Genomic DNA, 23155 nt, shown 5'->3' with positions numbered 1-23155 from the left:
ATTTTTCCACATGCGTTTGGCTGTTCAGAGGAGTCGTGACCGCGGCGTCACTCGTTTTTTCACCTATCTCTTCTACTTCCGGCTGGAGCACACGAGGACACCACCATACAGCAGACCGCTGGGCAACCTTTCAACCAGCACTTTGGCAGTTCACACAAGGAGTCGTGAGTACTGACCGCTGGGTTTAGTCCGGGACACAGGGCGTGGGTGAGGCGTTCTGCTACCGGTTGGGACTTATTTTCGGGCATCTCCCTGGACGTGCCCGCGAGTATTTCCCCCGGTCCAAAGCCCCCGCCCTGCTTTAGTCTGTACGGCTATATCTGGGTTGCCTATTGTCTTTATTATTTAAAGGATGTCCACCTCTTGCTACCAGGGACTTGCATAAATAGAACCACCACGGTTTTGGTAGCCACGGTATCCTGAGGGGTTCACTCCCCTATTTCTTGTCTAGTGTCAGAGGGCACAGGTAGGGCTTGTTATATAGTGTGCGCGGTCGTGCGCATGCGCGTATCAGTGCGACCGCGCGTGCACGTGCCGCATGCTTTTTGTGTGTATGCTGTGAGCTGTGAGCTGTGAAGGTACTGTGTGTTTATGTGTGTATGTATATGTATGTATATGTATGTATGTATATGTATGTATGTATGTATGCATGTATGTATGTATGTGTAATTTATTATTTATTAAAAAGAACCACAATGGTAAAAATAAAATATTTATTAACATTGTGCAGACACACACATACACACACACATACATACACACACACATACATACACATGAATACATATATATACACACACACACAAACAAATATAGATATATACATACATTTCAGCACCGGTAGAGACGCAAAATTATTCTCTTCCCCGTCTTCCCCGCTGTCAGCCAGATGCATGCTCACCGCCATTTGCGCGCAGCCCTTGTATTGAAGGGCTGACTAATCTCAACCAATTATAAGTGCCACGCGCGCATGGCGTAGCACACAGAGCCACCATATAACAGCCCTAAGAAAGGAGTTCATGTGAACTGAGAAGTGGTGAAGGTAGGAGAGATGGAGATATATGAATAGAGATAAAGACATAATGAGGCTGGTAGAAAGAAGTGCATATTTTGAAAAGAAGTTTGGTCAAAGTCAATAAAAACAGTAGTGGGAGCATGGCAGCAAAAGGTTTGTGCTGAGATGTGCAGTCTGGGATAGATAATGTCCTCCTTTCTAACATAGTTCAAAATCCAGGATTCAGGTGTTGTCCACTTGTTTCACTCCTGTTGAACTCACTGTTCAAGCCCACACTGTATCTACTTTAAAAAATGCTACTTTAAATGCTGCTTGTCCCTGCATTGCTGCTCCCCCAGTGTGTCTCTAGCTACATAGATCTTACAAGTCACCTGACTGAATTAAGTTCAGCTCAACCATCTCAATTAGCACATTAGGCACATTTAAACAAATGGTACTTCTAAAAAGGCTGCTGTCCTGCCAATGTGTGACAAGTTGAATTTAAGTAAGAGACACATCAAGGGGTGATTAGGGGACAGAAGAATCAAATGTGGGTTTGTGACAGGGTGAAGTCAACCCCTATCAGTTATGCCTGGGAAACATATGTCTGAGTGCTTCATCCAGCACTCATAAGGGTTAACTCAGGTGGAAGCTAGCTAATCAGGATGTAAGCTGACACCTGAGAGCCAGCAAGGTAGATAAGGATCTTGTTACCAGCAGTAGCTGGCTGTCTGAGATGAGAGCACATGGATAGATGTGCTGCTAGCCAGAAGGATACAGCACACTACTTACTGCAGCCAAAGTAAGATTTCTTTCATTTGTTTGCATGACTGCTTAAAAAGACTCTTACGGTTTGGGTATGGTTTAGCCAGGCAGCCTGCTAGCTAGGACTGCTGTGTTAGTCAGTTTTCTCCTAACGTGGAGCAGGATTTATTTGCTTAAAGGGACAGTGTACCCGCATGTTATGTTGCTGTGGAGAAATAAAGCCACTGAACGTTTTCATTTATCCTGAAACTACACGTGTGGACTGTTCCCTGACCTCGGCTACAGGCCGTCCTGCCACAGGTGGTGTTAGAAGTGGGATTTGGATGGGCCCTGTATCTGAAGGGCCACACACACACACAGACGGGGAAAAAAAAAAAAAAATGGAGACAATTTTTTCTCAGTTCCTTGAGCAACAGCTCCAGCTAGCAGAGAAGCAAGCTGAGCGACAAGCCCAGCAAGATGAGCAACAGGCCCAGCGAGAGGAAAAGCTACTCCAATTGCTGGCCGAAGGCCCAGCCCCAGGCAGACCAGGGATTCCAAATAATCCACCGGTGATGCTGCATAAAATGAAGCCAAACGAAGACCCAGAGGCATTTCTCCTCACTTTTGAAAGGGTAGCCACGGCCCACGGCTGGACAGTTGATCGCTGGGTAATGACTCTGGCTCCACTCCTCATAGGGGGAGCTCAGGCAGCCTACCAGGCTCTTCCAGCAGACGAGGCCATGGACTATCAGCAACTAAAGGCTGCTATTCTGGATCGCCTAGGCCTCACTCCAGATACCTACCGACAGCGGTTCCGGACAGTCAAACATACAAACAGAGACAGACCCCGGGTCGAAGCACACCGCTTAGTAGACTTATGTACCAGGTGGATACAACCGGAAAAACATGACAAGGCAGAGATCCTTGAACAGTTTGTGGAGAAATAAAGCCACTGAACGTTTTCATTTATCCTGAAACTACACGTGTGGACTGTTCCCTGACCTCGGCTACAGGCTATCCTGCCACAGGGTTTTACCAGGGAGTTACAAATTGAATGTAGTCAAATAGACACATCAAGGTTTGATTAGGATTATTTCTGTGTACTGATTCCTATTGCCGGACCTGCATTCAGTAAATATACCTACAGTTTCTCTGATTTATGGCATTAGCACCAGTACTTACTGGACATTACGGGTGGGCCAACTGCTTTATTTTGACAGATATATATATATATATATATATATATATATATATATATATATATATATATAATATATATAAAATATATATATATATTTATATCTAGGCCCTCCCATAATGTATATATGTATATATAAATTCATGTAGGATGGTACTTATTAAACCTCTTGATTTTAAGCAACCACTTGCACAAATTATATATATATATATATATATATATATATATATATATATATATATATATATATATATATATATAAATATACATATATATATATATATATATATATATATATATATAAATATATATATGAAAAGAGAAAAAAGAAAACAGGCGCACACCTAGTGCATTAACGTTATAAAAAGTGTTTATAGAACATTAAAATCAACAAATGCCCACTCACAAAAGTACTATTTAAAATAGCAGATATGAGATTGGCTCTCATGTGCCAGAAGTGCCGTCCGATCAGGGTAATGGCGTCCGCTCGCGTCTCTCATCCATGCAGTCAGATACCGGAAGTGACATTCCTAAATTGCACAAAGACACCTTTAATCCACCAGGGAGGCCTATAATATCGGGGGTGGGGTCGATGACGTCGAACGTGTCCCAATATGTTGACTACTACCTACAACCATATGTCAATAAACTACGCTCACACGTTGCACGTTATCGATTCCACCTCCGATATTATATGGAAGGATACCTTTCACTGGGTAACGTGTGATGTTTCTTCACTTTACACATGTATAGATCACTTAAAAGGTATCCAGGCAATTAATCACTATTTAGAGTTAGATAAAGAATTGCACTCTTCACAAAGGATTTTTCTTTTAGCATGCATTAAATTTATTTTAAATCACAATTACTTTCTATTTGAAGACACTTTTTATTTACAAATCTGTGGGACGGCTATGGGGACCAGATTTGCCCCCTCTACATGGGATTGTGGGAGAATACCCATGTGTGGGAGAACACCCGACTGGGGGGTGGTCTTGTCTTCTATGGTCGTTTCATAGATTATATTCTTATGATTTGGGATGGTGAGAGGGAAATCCTGGAGGATATTCTCGCATCCTTCAACGATAACCAGATGGGTCTGAAGTTCACTTATCATATACATCCAGACACCATTATCTTTTTGGACTTATAGCTATTTATAGGGATTGAAAAACAAATCCAGACAAAAACTCACTTTAAATCTGTCTCAACCACAGTTACTTACAATATGGTAGCAACCACTATAAAAAATGGTTAGACAATGTACCTAAAACTCAGTTTCACAGGATTAGGCGCAACTGCTCATTGGACACCGATTTCTCAATACAGGGCAAAGATCTGTCAGAAAAATTTCAGGAGAAAGGTTATGATATGACTATAGTGAACAAAGCATTTGTAGATGCCAGTCTTTTAGATTGAGGCAAACTATTAGAAAGTTCTAAAGTGAAATCAAATAAAATGTATAAATTAAGAAATGGTGAAAAAAAGGGGACATCTACACCAAAGTTCATCACACAATATAACCAATCTGCACATCAAATCAGAAATGTTCTGAATAGTCACTGGAACATTTTGTGTAATGATCCTGTGATTGGTCATTCATTGCCAAAATATGCTCCTGTGAATTTTAGGAAAGCAAGAAGTGTAAAGACACTGATAGCTCCAAGTGTAAAGACACTGATAGCTCCAAGTAAATTAAAAACCAAAACAAATCGGAAATCTGATTAAGTAGGGAATTTTGGGTGCGGAAGAGGCAGGTGTCTCACTTGTAGACACTTGTAGACACTTGATAAAAACAAATAAATTTACATCATATTCAAATGGCACCATACATGAAATAACAGACTATATTAACTGTCTAACTGAATACGTTGTATATCTTATTTCATGTGAGTGCGGCCTGCAATATATTGGCCGCACATCAAGGGCTCTGAGTACACGGTTCTTGGAGCATCGAAGAAACGTTATTCATGGGTGCCAAACACACAGCCTCTCCCGCCACTTTTGTAATAAACATCTAAAAAATCCAAAATCCCTATCAGTTATGGGCATTGAGTACATTCCCTCCACATATAGGGGGGGAGATCGTTTCCAAAGACTCTGTATGAGGGAGACGTATTGGATTTATATTTTGGATACCACTTGCCCAAAGGGACATAATGACCATATTGACATTAGCACCATAGTGTGATCTCTCTTTTAGGGAGATCCTTCGGAGGTCTGGTTTGAATGCTTAGGCATTCCCTTTGAACCTTGGTCATATGTCAGGTTCTAAAAATACACTTATAACTAATGTACTTATAAATACATCCGGTAGTGAATTCTATACATGAGTGATTGGATCGATCTTGATATTTGCCATTTACATCTCATTGCGAACATATCATGGTTCCTGTCCATCAAGAGGTCCATTTGGCATTTATATGTTAGGAAACACATATATTTATTTATAATATTTACATTTATAATTTATTATTTATATTCACTCATATTCACTTTATATATAATCAAACACTTTTTATGGTTTTTATCATTTAATTTTTACATTACAACATTAATCTTTATTACATCCACACATGTGTATAATACACCAAATCAGTATGTACTACATAACACATTAGATATGTTACTATGACGTATACATATATCACGTTGTCTCTTCCTGTCTTTGCTTCAATTCAATCTGTTGCTGCTCCTCTGACTCCACATGGAATCTACAAACTACATGTGACATTGGGTAGGTTTGATATAATCACCTTATGATCTAATAGATCTGAACCAACTAGGTAAATAAGTGATATGGGGTTAAATAAATTATGACTAAGATATATTTGATTCACAAGTTATAAGATCTATAATTTGTTATTTTTTTCCAGTCTCTTGAAGTATCGGGTAATATGGACAACAACAATCTAAGTTGTTTATGTTATAATTTTGTTATAACTTTTTGCTACTATATTGATTTCTCATAGCTAATTAATTTATAATCGTTTTACTTTATCATGTATAATCATTTACTTCATCCAATTTATTCAATTGTACCTTGTCTGAATATGATGACACTATTTATTCCTCTAAAAGTTAGATTGACAGTGGGTTAAATACTTGTGTAGAACCAATTGTTATCACCAAATCCTGAGCCCTAACGGGCTATATATATACCTTTGTGTCCTGATCCTTATGATACACTTTCAGAAGTTTCAATGGGGTCTGTTTAAACTATTACTCTGTTTGTATTGAAATGCACATGTGTTGCTATTTTAGCTAATTGATTAATTAGTTATGCAAATTGCATTCCTATAAATACTGCAAGAGGGCACCCTATGGGTCCCCTGATGAAGTCATCATCGATGACGAAACGCGTAGGGCGTGGTTTGGGAGAAGCCGTCACATGCCCATGTCTATCTGTTGCTGCTGGTGCTAGAATTTTGGTTCCTGCTCCCCCGTGTTGAATACTAGCACAAAGAACTTAGTGTGGCTATTGCTGGTTCCCGGAGGGACTTCCTGTGCAGAGGCGCCGAATTGGAGAGTCGTCACTTCCGGTATCTGACTGCATGGATGTGAGATGCGAGCGGACGCCATTACCCTGATCGGACGGCACTTCTGGCACATGAGAGCCAATCTCATATCTGCTATTTTAAATAGTACTTTTGTGAGTGGGCATTTGTTGATTTTAATGTTCTATAAACACTTGTTATAACGTTAATGCACTCGGTGTGCGCCTGTTTTCTTTTTTCTCTTTTCATAGGTATAACAAGGGAGTAGTGAACCTTCTAAATGGGCTGCAAACACCTGGAGACATTACTTTTTTGGAACAGGACTCTGTTTTTTCAAAGGACTTTCTAAACAAGGTTTTTTTAATTTCATTTTTAGTACAAGTTTTTATTGAGGCAACACAAGTTTTCATTTTTAGATTTTATTAGGATATGGTTTATTATTGTTGTTGATTGTTATTACTTAAGTATCCTTGATTAATTATTTCAATTAGCTTTTATCTCACCACCCCGTTGGGTGCATTCACAGGTACTCTTCTTCAGCTTTGTATAGGATTATTAGAGGCGCTACTTCGTTGATTTTTGTTTGTCATATATATATATATATATATATATATATATATATATAATCAAAAAATAAATAGATGATACCGTTCTGTGGCTAACGAAATGCTTTTATTTGTGCGAGCTTTCGAGATACACTGATCTCTTCTTCCGGCGATGTTACAATGAATGAAGCAAAAGGTATACTTAAAAACAGTGTCTCTTGGAATGTTATCTGTGCTGTTCCTTCCCCCGGTGTGGATGTGTTTTATGGCTAGAGGTGTCAAAAGGTTACTGAAAGCAAGTGAAGAAAGAGTGTGTATGTGTATCAGTGTGAATAAAAATGAATGGAGAGCCCACAGTATATAGAGTGCTTTACACAAGGTGTGTGTGGAGTGGGAGTGGATATAAATGGTGTGGGTGGGTGTGGAAATGTGAGAGTTTGTAGCACAACTAAAAGTGTGTGTGGATACTTAGTGGTCCCTATTGGTGTATCGGGATGGAAAAACAAGGAGTATTAGTATGTGTGAGAGACAGCTGTGTGTGCATACATATAGCACAGTATGTACAGACATGGCCTTTAGCGCTCATGGGACGAGAGTTCACTAGTGTCAGTAATGACTCATAAAATTTCGATCTCTATTTAGGCCACTGCTAAGTGTCCCGAACAGTTGCATAAATTTGTATTCATGCAACCGTCTCTCTTTCGGGGTTTTAAGATTACCTTTGAGTATGGCAACCCTCAGATCGTTCATCTTATGGCCAGAGTCAGAGAAATGATCTCCAACAGGACTGTCTCTTGTACCGCGTGTGATGCTGTGGCGATGCAGGTTCATTCTCTTGTTTAGCCCCTGCCCTGTCTCACCTATGTAGTAGCAGCCCCCTGGGCATTTCATGCACATGGTGAGGTACACGACATTGCTGGAAGAACAGGTGAACCTTCCTCTGATTTTGTATTCCCGATTCCTGTGTGGTATTTGTATTGTGTCCGCTGTGTAGAGCATTGCGCAGGTTTTGCATCTTGGGTCCTGGCATGGTTTTGTCCCGCATTCAATTGTACTGCTGAATACTTTACTCCTCACCATAATATTCTTGAGATTATGGGGTTGTCTGTATGATAATAAGGGTGCTTCAGGGAAGACCTGTTGCAGTCTTGTATCTTCCTGGAGGATGGGTTGTAGTTTCCTGGCGATCTTGCGTAGGGCTCCTAGGTGTGGGTTATATGTGACCACCAAAGGTACCCTGTCGCTTGTCTCCTTCTGTTTGTATTCAAGGAGATCACTTTTTGGTATTCTGGTGGCTTTGTGAATTTCCAAGAGACACTGTTTTTAAGTATACCTTTTGCTTCAACCATTGTAACATCGCCGGAAGAAGAGATCAGTGTATCTCGAAAGCTCGCACAAATAAAAGCATTTCGTTAGCCACAGAACGGTATCATCTATTTATTTTTTGATTATTGAAGCTCGGCTAACACGGTACTGATACCTCTACATGTATATATATATATATATATATATATATATATATATATATATATATATAAACAAGCGTTCAAAGTATATATAAAATATCAATAGTTGGTGCTACATGAGTAATAGCTAAATGGGAGGAATATGTGAATATGCAGATGGAATATGTAATGTACCAAAATTGCCTACCAGAGTAACTATTGGCAATTAGCTTTAGGAATGCTTGTGGCTGGGGAGAAAGGCAGCTCTTCCAGGAATAAACCTAATCCCAATACACATGTGTAGAAACAAATACCTGAGTAATATCTGCACCACTGATGAGCAACTGGATTTGCCTAAATCTGCCAGACAGGTAATATATTAAATATATCTATATCCACCACACAGATTGTTTACGGGACTCCGTCTAAACATCAAAATATATTACACATTGCTGATGAACATGTACTCTAAGTTACTCACACTGACTCTATTTTCAGCCTCAGAGACATTTGAGCCCTCAAGGCTATCTTCATCCCTGTGGGGATCGCAGCTTGATCTGCTATTATACTGATATCTCTTTAATAACATATATTTTATATCTGCTTGTGGACGGACACACACACACACATACACACATACACACATACACACATACACACATACACACATATATACAGTCATGTAAAAAATAAAGTACATCCTCTTTGAATTCCATGGTTTTACATATCAGGACATAATAACAATCAACTGTTCCTTAGCAGGTCTTAAAATTAGGTAAATACAACCTCAGATGAACAACAACACATGACATATTACACCGTGTCATGATTTATTTAACAAAAATAAAGCCAAAATGTAGACGCTATGTGTGAAAAACTAAGTACACCCATACTGCTTCCATAGGAATTAAGATGCTAAGTAGCAGACAGGTGGTGCTAATCAAATGCCCTTGATTAATTGATCATCAGCAAGTGTGACCACCTCTATAAAAGCCCAAGTTTTAGCAGTTTGCTGGTCTGGAGCGTTCAGGTGTGTGTTAACACAATGCCAAGGAGGAAAGACATCAGCAATGATTTAAGAGAAGCAATTGTTGCTGTCCATCAATCTGGGAAGGGTTATAAGGCAATTTCCAAACAATTTAAAGTACATCATTCTACAGTGAGAAAGATTTTTCAAAAGTGAAAAACATTCAAGACAGTTGCCAATCTTCCGAAGGATTGGACGTCCCAGCAAATTCATCCCAAGGTCAGACCGTGCAATGCTCAGAGAAATTGCAAAAAAACCAAGAGTTATATCTCAGACTCTACAGGCCTCAGTTAGCATGTTAAATGTTAAAGTTCATGACAGTACAATTAGAAAAAGACTGAACAAGTATGGTTTGTTTGGAAGGGTTGCCAGGAGAAAGCCTCTTCTCTCTGGCAGCACGGCTTAGGTTTGCAAAGTTGCATCTGAACAAACCACAAGACTTATGGAACAATGTCCTTTGGACAGACGAGACCAAAGTGGAGATGTTTGGCCATAATGCACAGCGCCACGTTTGGCGAAAACCAAACACAGCATATCAGCACAAACACCTCATACCAACTGTCAAGCACGGTGGTGGAGGGGTGATGATTTGGGCTTGTTTTGCAGCCACAGGACCTGGGAACCTTGCAGTCATTGAGTCGACCATGAACTCCTCTATATACCAAAGTATTCTAGAGTTAAATGTGAGGCCATCTGTCCAACAGCTAAAGCTTAGCCGAAATTGGATCATGCAACAGGACAATGATCCCAAGTACACCAGCAAATCTACAACAGAATGGCTGAACAAGAAAAGAATCAAGGTGTTGCAATGGCTCAGTCAAAGTCCAGACCTCAACCCGATTGAAATGCTGTGGCGGGACCTTAAGAGAGCTGTGCAAAAACAAATACCCGTAAACCTCAATGAACAGAAGCAACGTTGTAAAGAAGAGTGGGCCAAAATTCCTCCACAACGATGTCAGAGACTGATAAAGTCATACAGAAAACGATTACTTCAAGTTATTGCTGCTAAAGGTGGTTCTACAAGCTATTGAATCATAAGGTATACTTCGTTTTTCACACATGGCTTCTTCATTTTGACTTTATTTTTGTTAAATAAATCATGACACAGTGTAATATGTCATGTGTTGTTGTTCATCTGAGGTTGTATTTACCTAATTTTAAGACCTGCTAAGGAACAGATGATTGTTATTATGTCCTGATATGTAAAATCATGGAATTCAAAGAGGGTGTACTTTCTTTTTCACATAACTGTATATTAAGGGTGAACCGTTTAACTGCTGTTTTGGTTATAAAAAAAATTTGTGTTTTGGTTTTACCAAAACTTGACTGATTTTGGTTTGGGATTTTTTTTAGATTATGGGAAAAAAAACATAAAAGGTTTTATTTGATACTTCAACTAACTTTAACAAAGATTCATGGGGTTTTTGGAAAAGTACGACAATTTTACAAATTAAAAAATAATGTATTTGAGAATGAACCTTTCTTGGGTTTTGACTAGTTTTTCTTTCAGATTCAAAACTTCATTCACATTTCCAATTCCAAATGTTGAATTGCTTGAAACCGTATGAAGTTCAAGCTGAATGTCAGAATCCACAGTTCACATTTCAAACCTGCTACCATACCCATCCTTAGTATACATTTTTTATAGACTAGCTGTGTTGCCCGGGATTAAAAAAATTCGCTACCCCTGTCTCTTCCTTCGCTCCCCCCTCTCTCTCCCAGTGTTGCCCGGGATTAAAAAAATTTGCTCCCCCTGTCTCTTCCCCCGCTCCCCCCTCTCTCTCCGCTCCACCCGTCTCTTTCTCCGCTCCCCCTTTTCTCCCCCCCTGAACAGCTCTGTTCCCCCCCCTGCACAGCTCCAGCGCCCCCCCCCCCGGTCCCCTTCATAGCTCCAGCGGCTCCCCCCTGCCCCCTCCACATCTCCGGCGTCCCCCCCCCACCCCCTGAGGCAGCAGTGCCGGGATGCGGCGGCAGAGGCGGCGGTGGTGGTGGGGGTGCGCTGAGAGGAGATACTACGGGGCCCACGAGGGTGGTGAGAAGGAGAATGGCCAGTGGAGGTGACGTGTTTCCCCCCCCCACGCATGTTCCCCAGCCTCAGCGCTCCCGGTCACCGCTGAGTGTAGCTAGGCACGGGGTGAGGAGAAGCTCCAGGGTAGGTTACCTGGAGTGAGGAGGAGAAGCGAGCGTGTGAGGAGTATTGAAGATTGCCTGTGAGCCCCTGTGTGTGACGTCAGCCCACTGTGATGTCACAAACCCCGCCCCTCAGCCAATTGGAAAGCTTGCCAGCGAGAGGGGCCAACCAATCAGAAAACACATAACACCACAAACAACACCACACACAAACATTTCACTTTTATATATATATTTATATTATATTATATATATAGCTAAATAAAAGATGATCAAACTCACATACTGCATCCCAACATATTCCAAAACCAAAAACTGAGTAAAAATAAAACCGAGACCAAAAACAATTTAGAGGCAAAAATAAAACACCTAGGCCTGTGAGCACCTTTAGATAAAAATGCAGTAATATGATTCCATCTGTGGAGCAACAGGTATGTAAGAATATTTGTTTAACATGTATCATAAGTACAGTGAATTTACGTGAAAAAAATTGTACTGTATATATTTAGTATACTGACAGTAACTTAATGCAGTCTTACCTTTACATATGGGTGGTGGATGACTCCACTGTCGGTTGGCCTGGCACTGTGCTCGCGTCGGCCCTTGCATTACATATCCAGTGTTGCAAGAGAATGTAACCACGTCATTGTAGTTAAAACCATTTCCACTAGTTCTTCCATAAATTGGACTGCCAGGGTGACCACAGCTAACAGCTACCATGTGATGGATAAAAATTGGAGCATACGAATTAGTCACCAGTCTAATTAATAGAAAACAATTTAGTGCGCGCTAAACTATAAGTCAAAATTGGTGAGAATGGGACAATAAGGTGGAGTATAAATATACAAAGGGAATTAACCCTTGAGGGTGACAGGTGCAGCTAGTCAAATTAGATGGCTCAAACATCAAAGACTAGAGAAATTCGAAAAGACAAGTGCAAAATCTCATTAACAAGTGACACAATTTTTTTTTATTGATCACAATTTTTGTTTGGCACTTGTTCATGAGAGTTTTCGCTTCTCTTTTCCAATTACACCGGTTTAGTTAAGGAAGATAGTTTACAGTGGTTTGAATCCAGCTATAGGTAAATTATGTTTTTATAAATCGGTGAGTTTTTATATAGTTATCTCAACTTAAATCCGGAATATGTGTCAATCTAGATAAAACATGGAATTTTAAATCCAAGATTTCATTTTCTATGGATGTAGAAAACTACAGGCAATAAGTACTTTAATGTTACCATGATATGTATATTTTACTCGCCTACACTTAGATTGCAACCCCCAAAAATTATACTGATCATGGAAATTGCAATTTAATATAGTGAATGACTTATTAGCTTTGTTCTCTTTGGATTAAGCAATGTTGGTGCACCCTTATGTTTTAAATAATGTATTAATATTACACATTCAAAAACATATACAATTGATTATTGAATACATTAGTTGATCCTGGGTTTTAAGTTTGTTTTCATGGAAGGAAAGAAGCAATTAACTTTATCGTAACAAAATGATTATTCTCATGGTGCGGACCAGACAAGAGATGTGTAATAAAGATACAAATATACTACACAGTAAATCCTGAAGGCTGTGTGATCTCCATCTGAGCCTTTCTTTAAGCACATGCATTTTTGGATGACAGTATTTTCACTAGAAGGTTTGACAACAATGCAAGTAAAAAATTTTTTAGAATCAATATTTTGAGGAATACTTGTTGATGAGGGTTTGTCCTGAAAAGTGTAACTAGGTAGAACAAGATGTTAAAGCATAGCCATGTCCTATATACTGTATGTATGTATGTATGTATATATATATATATATATATATATATATATATATATATATATGTATATATATATATATATATATATATATTTTTTTTTGTTTTGTTTTTAATGAATGAGTCCACATTCGCTCTTGAAATCTACAAGCCCAAGTAGGGCCCAGCTACATCAATATAACATGCACTATATGAAATAGTGCATAAGAACCAGTGTCTACAATAGCAAATTTACTTAATTAATGTAACCATGGTATTTCTTTTACCATGATTTGTAAATAGGTTTTTTTTTTATTGTAATGTTCGACTAGACTTCCTCAACTGTTATCTGCTTTGAACAGGCAATAAAGTTGACATGAGAAAAAAATCTGTTGTTTAATTGTAATCTTTTCTTAACTAAACCTAAAATTTGCCCACGATACATTTTGAGTCATTGATTGGTTACATATTATTTTTTATCATTCCATTTTTTTTGACGTAAATGTTTTATTACTATGTCACAGATGATGAAATAAATTAGTAACTCTTATGGTTGCATACAGTATAATATAACTACTATGGAAAGACACAAATAACTAATTAAATAATTATATTTCACAAGATAACATTCATTCATTTATATTGAATAAGTTCTGTCCAAATCATAATACATGTAAAAAAAAACATCACCATTTTTAATCATAGAAATGAAAGGAGATATAGTAAATTATCAATTAGATTTCATTGACTGCAATGGTGTGTGTGTTTCTGTAATTAATAATGCATTTTCAAAACTAAAAAGAAAATATTACAAATTGCACAGGTGCAACATGTTTCATAAACTTATTACAGTACTTATCATATTGGTTTGAAAATATATAAAACTTCTGTCATCACAGTATATAAGTAACATTATAATAAGACATGGCAAATCAGAAACATTGAATGGTTATGAAAACTTCAAGCCTCATTGCAAAGTAGAAAATATTATATAACTAAATAGCAAAACCACAATACATTCATAGTTGGATTCCTTTGATATATGTGAATGAACATAAACACATTACCTTAATTACTTATACTACGGTGATGGTTTATGGTTTTGTTTAATTGTTTACTTCTACTGATAATAATCCCCTCTTTAATGTTTTTAAATATCTCAATCTTACAGGTATTGCATATTTCCATGCTGTTCAACAGAGTAGCTGCCACAACTGTGTCGTTTTCTATAATTGGATGTTGAGAAACACTACCTTCACCTTTGCTGCTGTTAGCAATGACCCATGAGCAATTATTTTCTAGCCCTATTCTTCATGCTATCCTACTGATTTGGAAAGACTTGCTTGACAGAGATTCATTCTTGTTTAAAGATTATCGATAAAGAAGCATGTTGTTCCCTGTGGCCTAATATCCATTTCTATCCTTGATTTAACATGAAAACTAATGGAACCCTTGTGTGATTCAATCTAATTACAAAGGATTTACAACATACATTCACTAGAAACTGTAACAGCGAATTAATATGTTTAGATGTTCATGACATTAGTCTATTAAACTAAAAAACAAAAATCAAGCAATAAATCATCTATCTAAGGCTGAGTCCCCGCTGGCGCTGAGCGCGCTCATGCTTGGAGAGCGCTCCAGGCATGAGCGCCGGGTGTCCTGTCATTTACGCACGCGTGGGGCAGCGGACATTGAGCGTACTGGAAAGTTATTTTTTTTTTTTACATAAGCGCCGAGCGTCGGTGAGCGTGTGTGCCTGCGCTCGAGCACGTGTGCACCGCGTGAGCGGGGACTTACATATATCTATATATGTAAGTAACCGCGGCAAGCGCCGCCCACTCAGCCCGAGCGGGGACGTAGCCTTAGAATTACAAATACATAATGCTTGTAGATTTCTAAACTCTTTTTTATGTATTAATTAATTGTCACAGGTAAATGAAAATGTACAGAATTACAGATGTTACATTTTTTTAAATCACAGAATCCCTCTAGGAGATTTATTTTTTGCTGTTTTTTTCTTACAAATTGGAAATTTGGTAGATGCTTGTAAATGTTATTGAATTTTACTTGTTATCATTTGCTAGTGTAATATGTTATCATTTGCTAATGTCAATTTGCAAGTTAATAATGTTTTGAAAATCAGTGTAATTTTTCTTAGCAAATCATACAAACTGGAAACATGCTTTGCTTGCAGATTAGCATTTAATATTTAATTACTTGTGCATGCATGTTCTATACATAAGTTTTTAAGACAATAACACTCTGCAGGACAAATCGTACATGGCAGATTTTTGGCTGACAGTGATCAATGTCAATGCAGATTTATTGAGTGAATGACCTCCTCCGAATCTGTCCTCATGAATATTTTCATGAGACAGCTGTTATACTGGATGAGGAGTAGTAGAATATCTCATTTAAAAATTAGAAATCCAAATAAAATTAAAAATGTATAATCTATCCAACAAACAATTCTATTGCTTGACTAATCTTCAAAATCTTAATTCATATGACTTGGAGAGCCTTGGATTACAGTTATTTGGATCACTGTTATTTTTTCATTGGTGCTACAAAATGTTCTCTTGCCAATGTATAAATCATAACTCATAGTCTAAGGCACATATATGTAGGAATCTAAACTAAACACCATACATGCAGACAACATTAATTAGTCAAAGCATGTTTACTTACGCACACAGGAAGGCAGTTGACCAGACCAGTTGTGATCTTGTTGACATATCCGTACAGAAGACCCAATTAAGCGAAAACCAGGACTGCACTGGTATACAACTGTGTCTCTATATCCATAATTATCTCCAATCACTTGCCCATTAACAATAAACTCTGGTGTTCCACAGTGACCAGCTATAACAAATATAATTAAATCAGACAAACATTAACTTCTCATATGAATTCCACTTACATTTACAGCTGTACAGTAGCAGACATTATTGCACCTGTTATTGCATGGTAACGCACAAGATCTAACCATTTGTTGCGCAAACCATGAAATGATGTAACTCGTGATTCCTATAGAGCCAAGGCAAATCGACATTAAAAATCCCAACCCCACCTCGTTATTTTATCTGTATTATTTGCTGTATTAATCTTATTGACTTAGAAGAACACATTCTGACTATGGATTGTTATGTATTATCTATGCAAAACTCAATAAAAATGTATTTAAAAAAAAAAAATCATGACAGCGGTAAGCCTTTATCAGCTTTTTTACATTATAGGAAATATTACACTATGCTACAGTAACTCTGTTCTGCTGAATTAGAACCATTATGATATATTTAGGCATTAACTGAGGGATATACATTTTTTCCACTGTTGCTTTTTTGATTATTTAAATACTACTGTGCAATTGTAGCACAATTAATCCTCATATGTAAAAGAGATATGCCAGATGTTGCATTCAAAGGTATCTTAACCCAGCGACTGTTCAGGAATTTGAACATTTCTTAGTGTTTTCTTAGTATTACATTTGCAGATACCTTTACTTCTTGTGATTCCTGATTGTTTTTCGCAATGCTATCATTCAGATACTATGGATTGAGCAATGAATAACAAGGGCAAGGAAAAGAGCAATGATTTTCAAATAAATTATATTTGATTAAAGAATAATAAGGCCTCAGTCACCAAAGGTTAACTCAAAAAGCAGCTAAAATGTTATATTTTTTCAACTAATCCTTTTCAGATTTATAAATTACATATTCCATTCATTATTTTTAGTACAGATAAAGAGGATTTTTAGCACACTTGTGAAAATAGCTTCAAATATTCATTTTGACATTCATTTTTGACAATACGATATGTTCTGAATTCATTACCTGACTTGATGCTCATTTATATCAATCTATGTGTGTATGTATACACACATCTGTACATTAGGAAGCAATGACATTTAAATAATGACAATGATTTATTATTACCCAGGCATCTGGTTTCAGCTCCGCTCCAAAGTCCAGAAGAAAGACATTCCCGCACAGCAGAGCCTACCAGCATAAATCCTGTATCGCATGTAAATATTGCTGTTGATCCAAATGTTATTTGGGTTCCAATTTTTTTTCCATTGGGTGGTACTGAAAGTTCTCCACAGGAAATGACTTTAAACAAATACAAAACACTCCCTAATTAGGCATATGTTGGAATTCACTACCTTTTCACAAACTTGGCATCAATAAAAAAATTATTCAAGTGTAACACAGTAGCGCTCTACTCAAAAGTGACAACATACGGTAAATGGTAACTATAATACATAATAAAAATGAGATACTGTCTCTAAACCTTAAGATTGCTGTCTGGATCACGTGCAGACTCTCTCAAAAGTCTGTAAATGGAAGCAAATTAGAGAATGTAAAATTCTCCTTCACGCACAAACAGTACTGAGTCATGACCCCTGAGGAAGCAACCTGTTGTATTGTAAAACGCATAGGGTTTCCACCCTTTTTTGGTTAAGGAACACTACGTGAAATTCTGAGGAACCCACACCCTCTCTAACAGCAAGTCTGAGATCAGATGCATTGTACATTCTACTGTATTTGGTACAATTTAAAAATGACCTGAAAATTACAGGGAACCCTTTAGGAATGCCTGGGGAACCCAAGGGTTCCTAGGAACCCTGGTTGAAAAACACTGGCGTAGGGTGAGGGTGTATCTTCTAAGAGCCATCAAAAACTGTGGCAAGCTGACAGGGATGCTAGCCTGTTTTCCTACCGGAACTCTGTGACATCATCGGCAGGTGCGACTGAGATGTGAGAGACGCAAGACAAGCAACAGCACAAGAGTGCGGGCGTCTCAGCATCCTCCTGCTCGGTGCCAAACAGAAGGAGAGGTGGAGGAACAACTATCTAGCGGAGCCAATGGGAACCCAGCCCAGTTGGCTGATGGAAGTTCATCATCCTGACCCTAAGGCCTTAAATATTAATCATAGTGTGAATACAATTTTTACTTTTTATATGTTTTGATACATTTTTCAAGACATCATTGCACCAGATTCCTGTTCAATTTATCTTCCATGTTGGGAGCAATTCACTAAAGAACAAGCCAAGTTGCAACATCTCTGGTTTAAAGTGGTACCACTTGTAGCCCCCTTTCCCTATGCCTAAGGGAAATACATGGGCAACTACGTGTGCTGCTGTACCTGTATGCTCACAGGAGGCCTAAGCCTCTGCTTCTGGGAGCTTGGGGTGAGCTCTATCTCCTTGTACACAGCACCCCTACCGATGAGGGATCCCAGTGTTGGCAGGATAACCCCTCAAAGGAACTAATATAACCACAATAAGCAATAACACAACACAATGTATATAACTGGTCTTTACTGTAACAATACTACACATATAGCACACACTACATAACAAAGGATAGTGCTGTGACCCCAACACTTAGTGCTTCCCCCAAAGTACTGAGGGTGCTGTGGAACCAATAACCCCTAGTGTCCATCCCAGCAATTCCACCCAAATGTGAGGTAGTGCTTCCCTGTAAATGTTGGTGGACGTTGGGTACCTGTCTGGGTACTCCAGTCCTGTGCAGTGGGGCATCCAACAACAATTCCCCTCTCTCCTAAGGGTCCCGCTCCTCCTCATGGGGTGAGCTACAGCCAGAGTGTCTCACCCAAGTGTTCTGGAATACTGCGGCCTGGTCCCAGGGCGCGGATCACCGCATGGCCATCTGCCATGGCGCAGCAATAATAATAATAATGGCAGAAGTCCCTATCTGGGCCTTCCCTGCAACACTGATCTCACGTGACTCAGGGCCTGACTGGGGCCTATGGGGCAAAGTTTAGGCCTAGTCCAGGAAGTACAGCTCCCCGGACACTACCTTCTCCCTTTGCTCCTCCATCAGGACTGGCCCACGGTCTTTCTGGCTGTGGTGGATATCCTGACCCTCCTGCTGCCAGAATTCTATTGGCTGGGATAGTCCCATGTGGTCTTTCCTCCCATTTTAGGATTTTGGGACATGTAGTCCCGCTGATGCATACCCAGAGACATTCTATGATGGCCACTGCACTCCTGACACTGTGCATGTTCACCTCGCTGCACTGCGCATGCGTGCCTAACCAAAATGGCCGCCCCCACACTCCTGATCGCGTGGAGCTCCGGCCAAACAGCAGAGCAGATCCCTGCACCAGAGGCATGGTAGGGGACTCTGCTACACACTTTAAACATCTATCATATGCTGTCTGAAAGACACACTAAATGTGAGTTGTCACAAAGCAGGAACGTTGATCATTGCTTAACATAGTTTTCACGTTGTTACACTACTGTATGTCTGTTTTTTTCTGATTTTTCCACCTATGCACCAAATGAGTGGACGTCATCTGAACTGTATCTAACAGAAAGTTTTTTCTTCTCCTTGTGTATGAACTCCAAGTATTGTTTGTGCACCAAGGAGAAAGTTAAATTTTCCAATTTTTCATTAAATTAAAAAATACTGTGTGTATTCATAATTCTTAACTCAAAAATACTTGCTAAAACATATGTTGGTTTTGTGATTTTTGTGGAGGGGAACAAGTTACTGAAGTACCCAAGGAAATTATTGAGTGTTCAGCTTATAGTTCTTTCAAAGTATCAATACTGTATATTGCTCTTTATCTAAGTGGTGACAGACTGTACTGTATGTTGATGATATTGAAAAGAAATCAAAATATACTGTCAAAAATGCAACATAGACATACTGTACAAACATGTTCTCTCTTTGTGTTTGTGTGTGTGTGTCTCTATCACTCTATCACTCTCACTCGAGAGTAAGAGAGTGAGAGTGAGAGAGGGAGAGAGTGAGAGAGGGAGAGAGTGAGAGAGGGAGAGAGGGAGAGAGGGAGAGAGGGAGAGAGGGAGAGAGGGAGAGAGGGAGAGAGGGAGAGAGGGAGAGAGGGAGAGAAATAGACTATTACATGTTTGTATGTATTACATAAAAGTATTTATTTTTTAGATCACTGATTTTTTTCACATGGATATGATTATTTTTTTATTACACAATATATGCATTAATGTGGGTTCAGTTGTTTGAAGCATGTGTTTCTACTGTTGTCATAAAGTATGTGGTATTTAAACAAGCTCAGTTCCCCTTGATCAGAATAGCAAATAGAACAACATTATTCTGTGCATAGTCAAGCAATTTTATGCCATTTATTAGTCTGTTATATATGTTTCTATTATTTTCTGATCCTTATTTTACAGAGTAAATAGAAACAACTCTATGTTGTTCATTAAAAAAAAATGAAAGGAACATTTTCTGTTCTTTTAGCATGTTTAACATCTAACCACTTGACTTTCTAAATGAATGGTGAATTATCAGGGCATTGAATGCAATTCGTCATGGTTATTTTCATTCCTTTTTAAACTAGAAAATCAAGGAGATTACTGCTATAAAATGAGCATTCACGCTTCATCAATCTAATGGTCATTTATCTTCATAGATCACATTTGTGGCTGTGCTCTCCTCCGAAGATGATGTGTGCCACACTACAACCGTAAGCTACGGTTTATTAAAAAATTATACATTTATATTATTAGTAATGATAACATTTTTATGTTTTTCTGATAACATATGTACACTGGCGACACACTTTATTCGAGCTCGGCTAGTCCCACGAATTCGGGTATACTCGGGTGTATTGAGGTTTGTGACTGTTTTCTGCCCGAGTGCATTGCGTTATTTTCCAGGCAGGGATTGAAGCATTTTATTCCCGCTGGCTGCAATACTGCACAGTATATATATATATATACTGCATTACAATTCATGAATTTATGCCATCTGGTAGACACGCGAAGCATTGCAGCCTATTAAATCCTAATCATTATCATTTAACAGATCAGCCGACCGTCAGCCAGGCATGAACCATGGCTGGGAAGGCAAACGCAACGGGGCTTGTCAGAGGTGAGGAGCGGCGCATTCCAGGTATCTGCCAGGTACATACTGGGTATTTGCTCGAATAAAGTGTGTCGCAGCAGTAGCACTGTGTAATGAATTCTACAGGCACATTAATTCAGTGCCCAGAAGGTTTTGCAATCTAACTGTTGATGCTACAGGTACAGGGATATACAAGGTCACAAAAGGTTAGCACTGTGATTCTAATTGAGTTCACCCTCCTTCTCCTTACATTTGGGTGATAAACAATGCCCAGTTCCTCTAATGTAAAACAAAACTGTGTATTCATTTTGAATCCTCTAATTTGAAAACAAGATCAATTTTAATTATTCTTGTTCTCAAATTACCCAAGTCAAAAATACATTATCAATAAAATATATAAATACATTTTAATTAATTCATTAACTGTTTATCAAGATTATTTATTTTTGTTTTTCTCATCCATTACCTTAATGTCAATCTTGCACCTTTAGTGTTGATTGAATGTAGGATCCTTGTATACATACCTTGGCAGTGAGGCCTCTCATTTCTCCAGCTCCATGTACCATTGGCAAGACATTGAATAGATGCAGGTCCCAAACGGAAATAACCTGGATCACAGCTAAAAACAACTTTGGTTTTGTACTCATAATGAGATCCATTTACTATGCGCCACCTCCCGTGTTCCAAGATGAAAGAATTTATGCTTGCACAGGTAACCACTTCAAGGGAAGACAGAATAAACAGTTAAATGAGTTAAATGAAACTGAGCTGCACTCATTCTAGTCCTTTACTTTAAGATTATTCTAGCTATTTGTATATAACACAATAATTATTTATCTAGATATACATAAGCAAATACCATTAATGGGTAAAGTACAATTTTCTATACATAATAATACTAAATTAAAAGAGACAATAGTATAATAATAAGAGCATGTTCTTGTATAGCACTGTTAGTTTTACGTAGCGCTTTAAAGAGACATTTTGCAGGCACAGGTCCCTGTCCCATGCAGCTTACAATCTATGTTTTTGGTGCCTGAGGCACAGGGAGATTAAGTGACTTCCCCAAGGTCACAAGGGGCTGACACTGGGAATTTAACAAGGTTCCCCTGCTCCAAACTCAGTGCCAGTTAGTGTCGTTACTCACTGAGCCACTCCAAGAATGTTTATAGTGCAGTGCCCCTGGATATATATTCCTGGCCTTAACATTATAAGTTCTGATAAGAAGCAGGCAGTGTTAGGGTTAAATTCCTCTCACATTGGCCAGCATGTGAGTCTCCCCCCTGGGAAGTTTTTTTGTTGCGGTTTCCAGGTGCTAGTCTGGAAATCATTGGAGCATGTGCCTGGGGGTGGGTTCACTTCAGTAGTGCTGCCCAGTTACTGGAGCTTAGGAGTGGGACCCTCCCCTAGTATACAAGATGTCTCCCTATTGAATTTAGTGTGGTTCTGTAGTTCTCCCTATGTACTGTAGCCTGCTCTTTAGGGAGTTGGAATGGTTCTACCTCACCCCATCAGGGGGAGTAAAGACTAGACCAGGGATCTCAAGCTTCTGGGAGGCCTAGTCCAGGGAAATGGTCCTGCGAGCAGAGCTCTGACCATGGAAAGAGAAGCAACTGTGAGGGGTTTTGCATTTGAAGAACTATGAGAATGCTCCTCTCTTGCAAGAGAAGGCTGATTGCATGAGCTGGTCCACCAATAAAGAGGATATACAGTTCCTGGCCTGGGACTACCATTATTTTAAGTCATTCTTATGGGGATGAATCCCTGCCCATGGCAGAGCCCTGCAAGATGGAGGCGCTGCACCATCGTGAAAATCTGTCCTGTTGTCTACTCCCCATACCATCGCGGAGACTCAGTCCTCCTGAGAGCCAGCAGACGGGCACCACAGCAGCATAACATCATAGTAACCTGGTAAATCTCCCTTAGGGGGGATAGGGGTGTTACATTTATAACAAGG

General features: G+C 39.0%; 1 protein-coding gene across 6 annotated transcripts in view; it reads right to left on the bottom strand.

Moving 5' to 3' along the window:
* The window catches only part of CSMD3 (CUB and Sushi multiple domains 3), a 1548521-nt gene that overhangs the window by 142217 nt on the left and 1383149 nt on the right, over positions 1–23155 (bottom strand). For all 6 annotated transcript variants that reach the window (XM_075582415.1, XM_075582410.1, XM_075582412.1 and 3 more), the window contains 4 exons: positions 21723–21917; positions 17280–17453; positions 16033–16206; positions 12123–12296 (listed from right to left, as the gene is read on the bottom strand). In XM_075582415.1, coding sequence (XP_075438530.1) covers positions 12123–12296; positions 16033–16206; positions 17280–17453; positions 21723–21917 — 717 coding nt within the window. The remainder of the gene's footprint in view (positions 1–12122; positions 12297–16032; positions 16207–17279; positions 17454–21722; positions 21918–23155) is intronic.

Source organism: Ascaphus truei, chromosome 2, assembly GCF_040206685.1.
Source record: "Ascaphus truei isolate aAscTru1 chromosome 2, aAscTru1.hap1, whole genome shotgun sequence".
NCBI classification, from domain to species: domain Eukaryota; kingdom Metazoa; phylum Chordata; class Amphibia; order Anura; family Ascaphidae; genus Ascaphus; species Ascaphus truei.
This window is presented reverse-complemented; position numbering and strand designations above follow the sequence as displayed.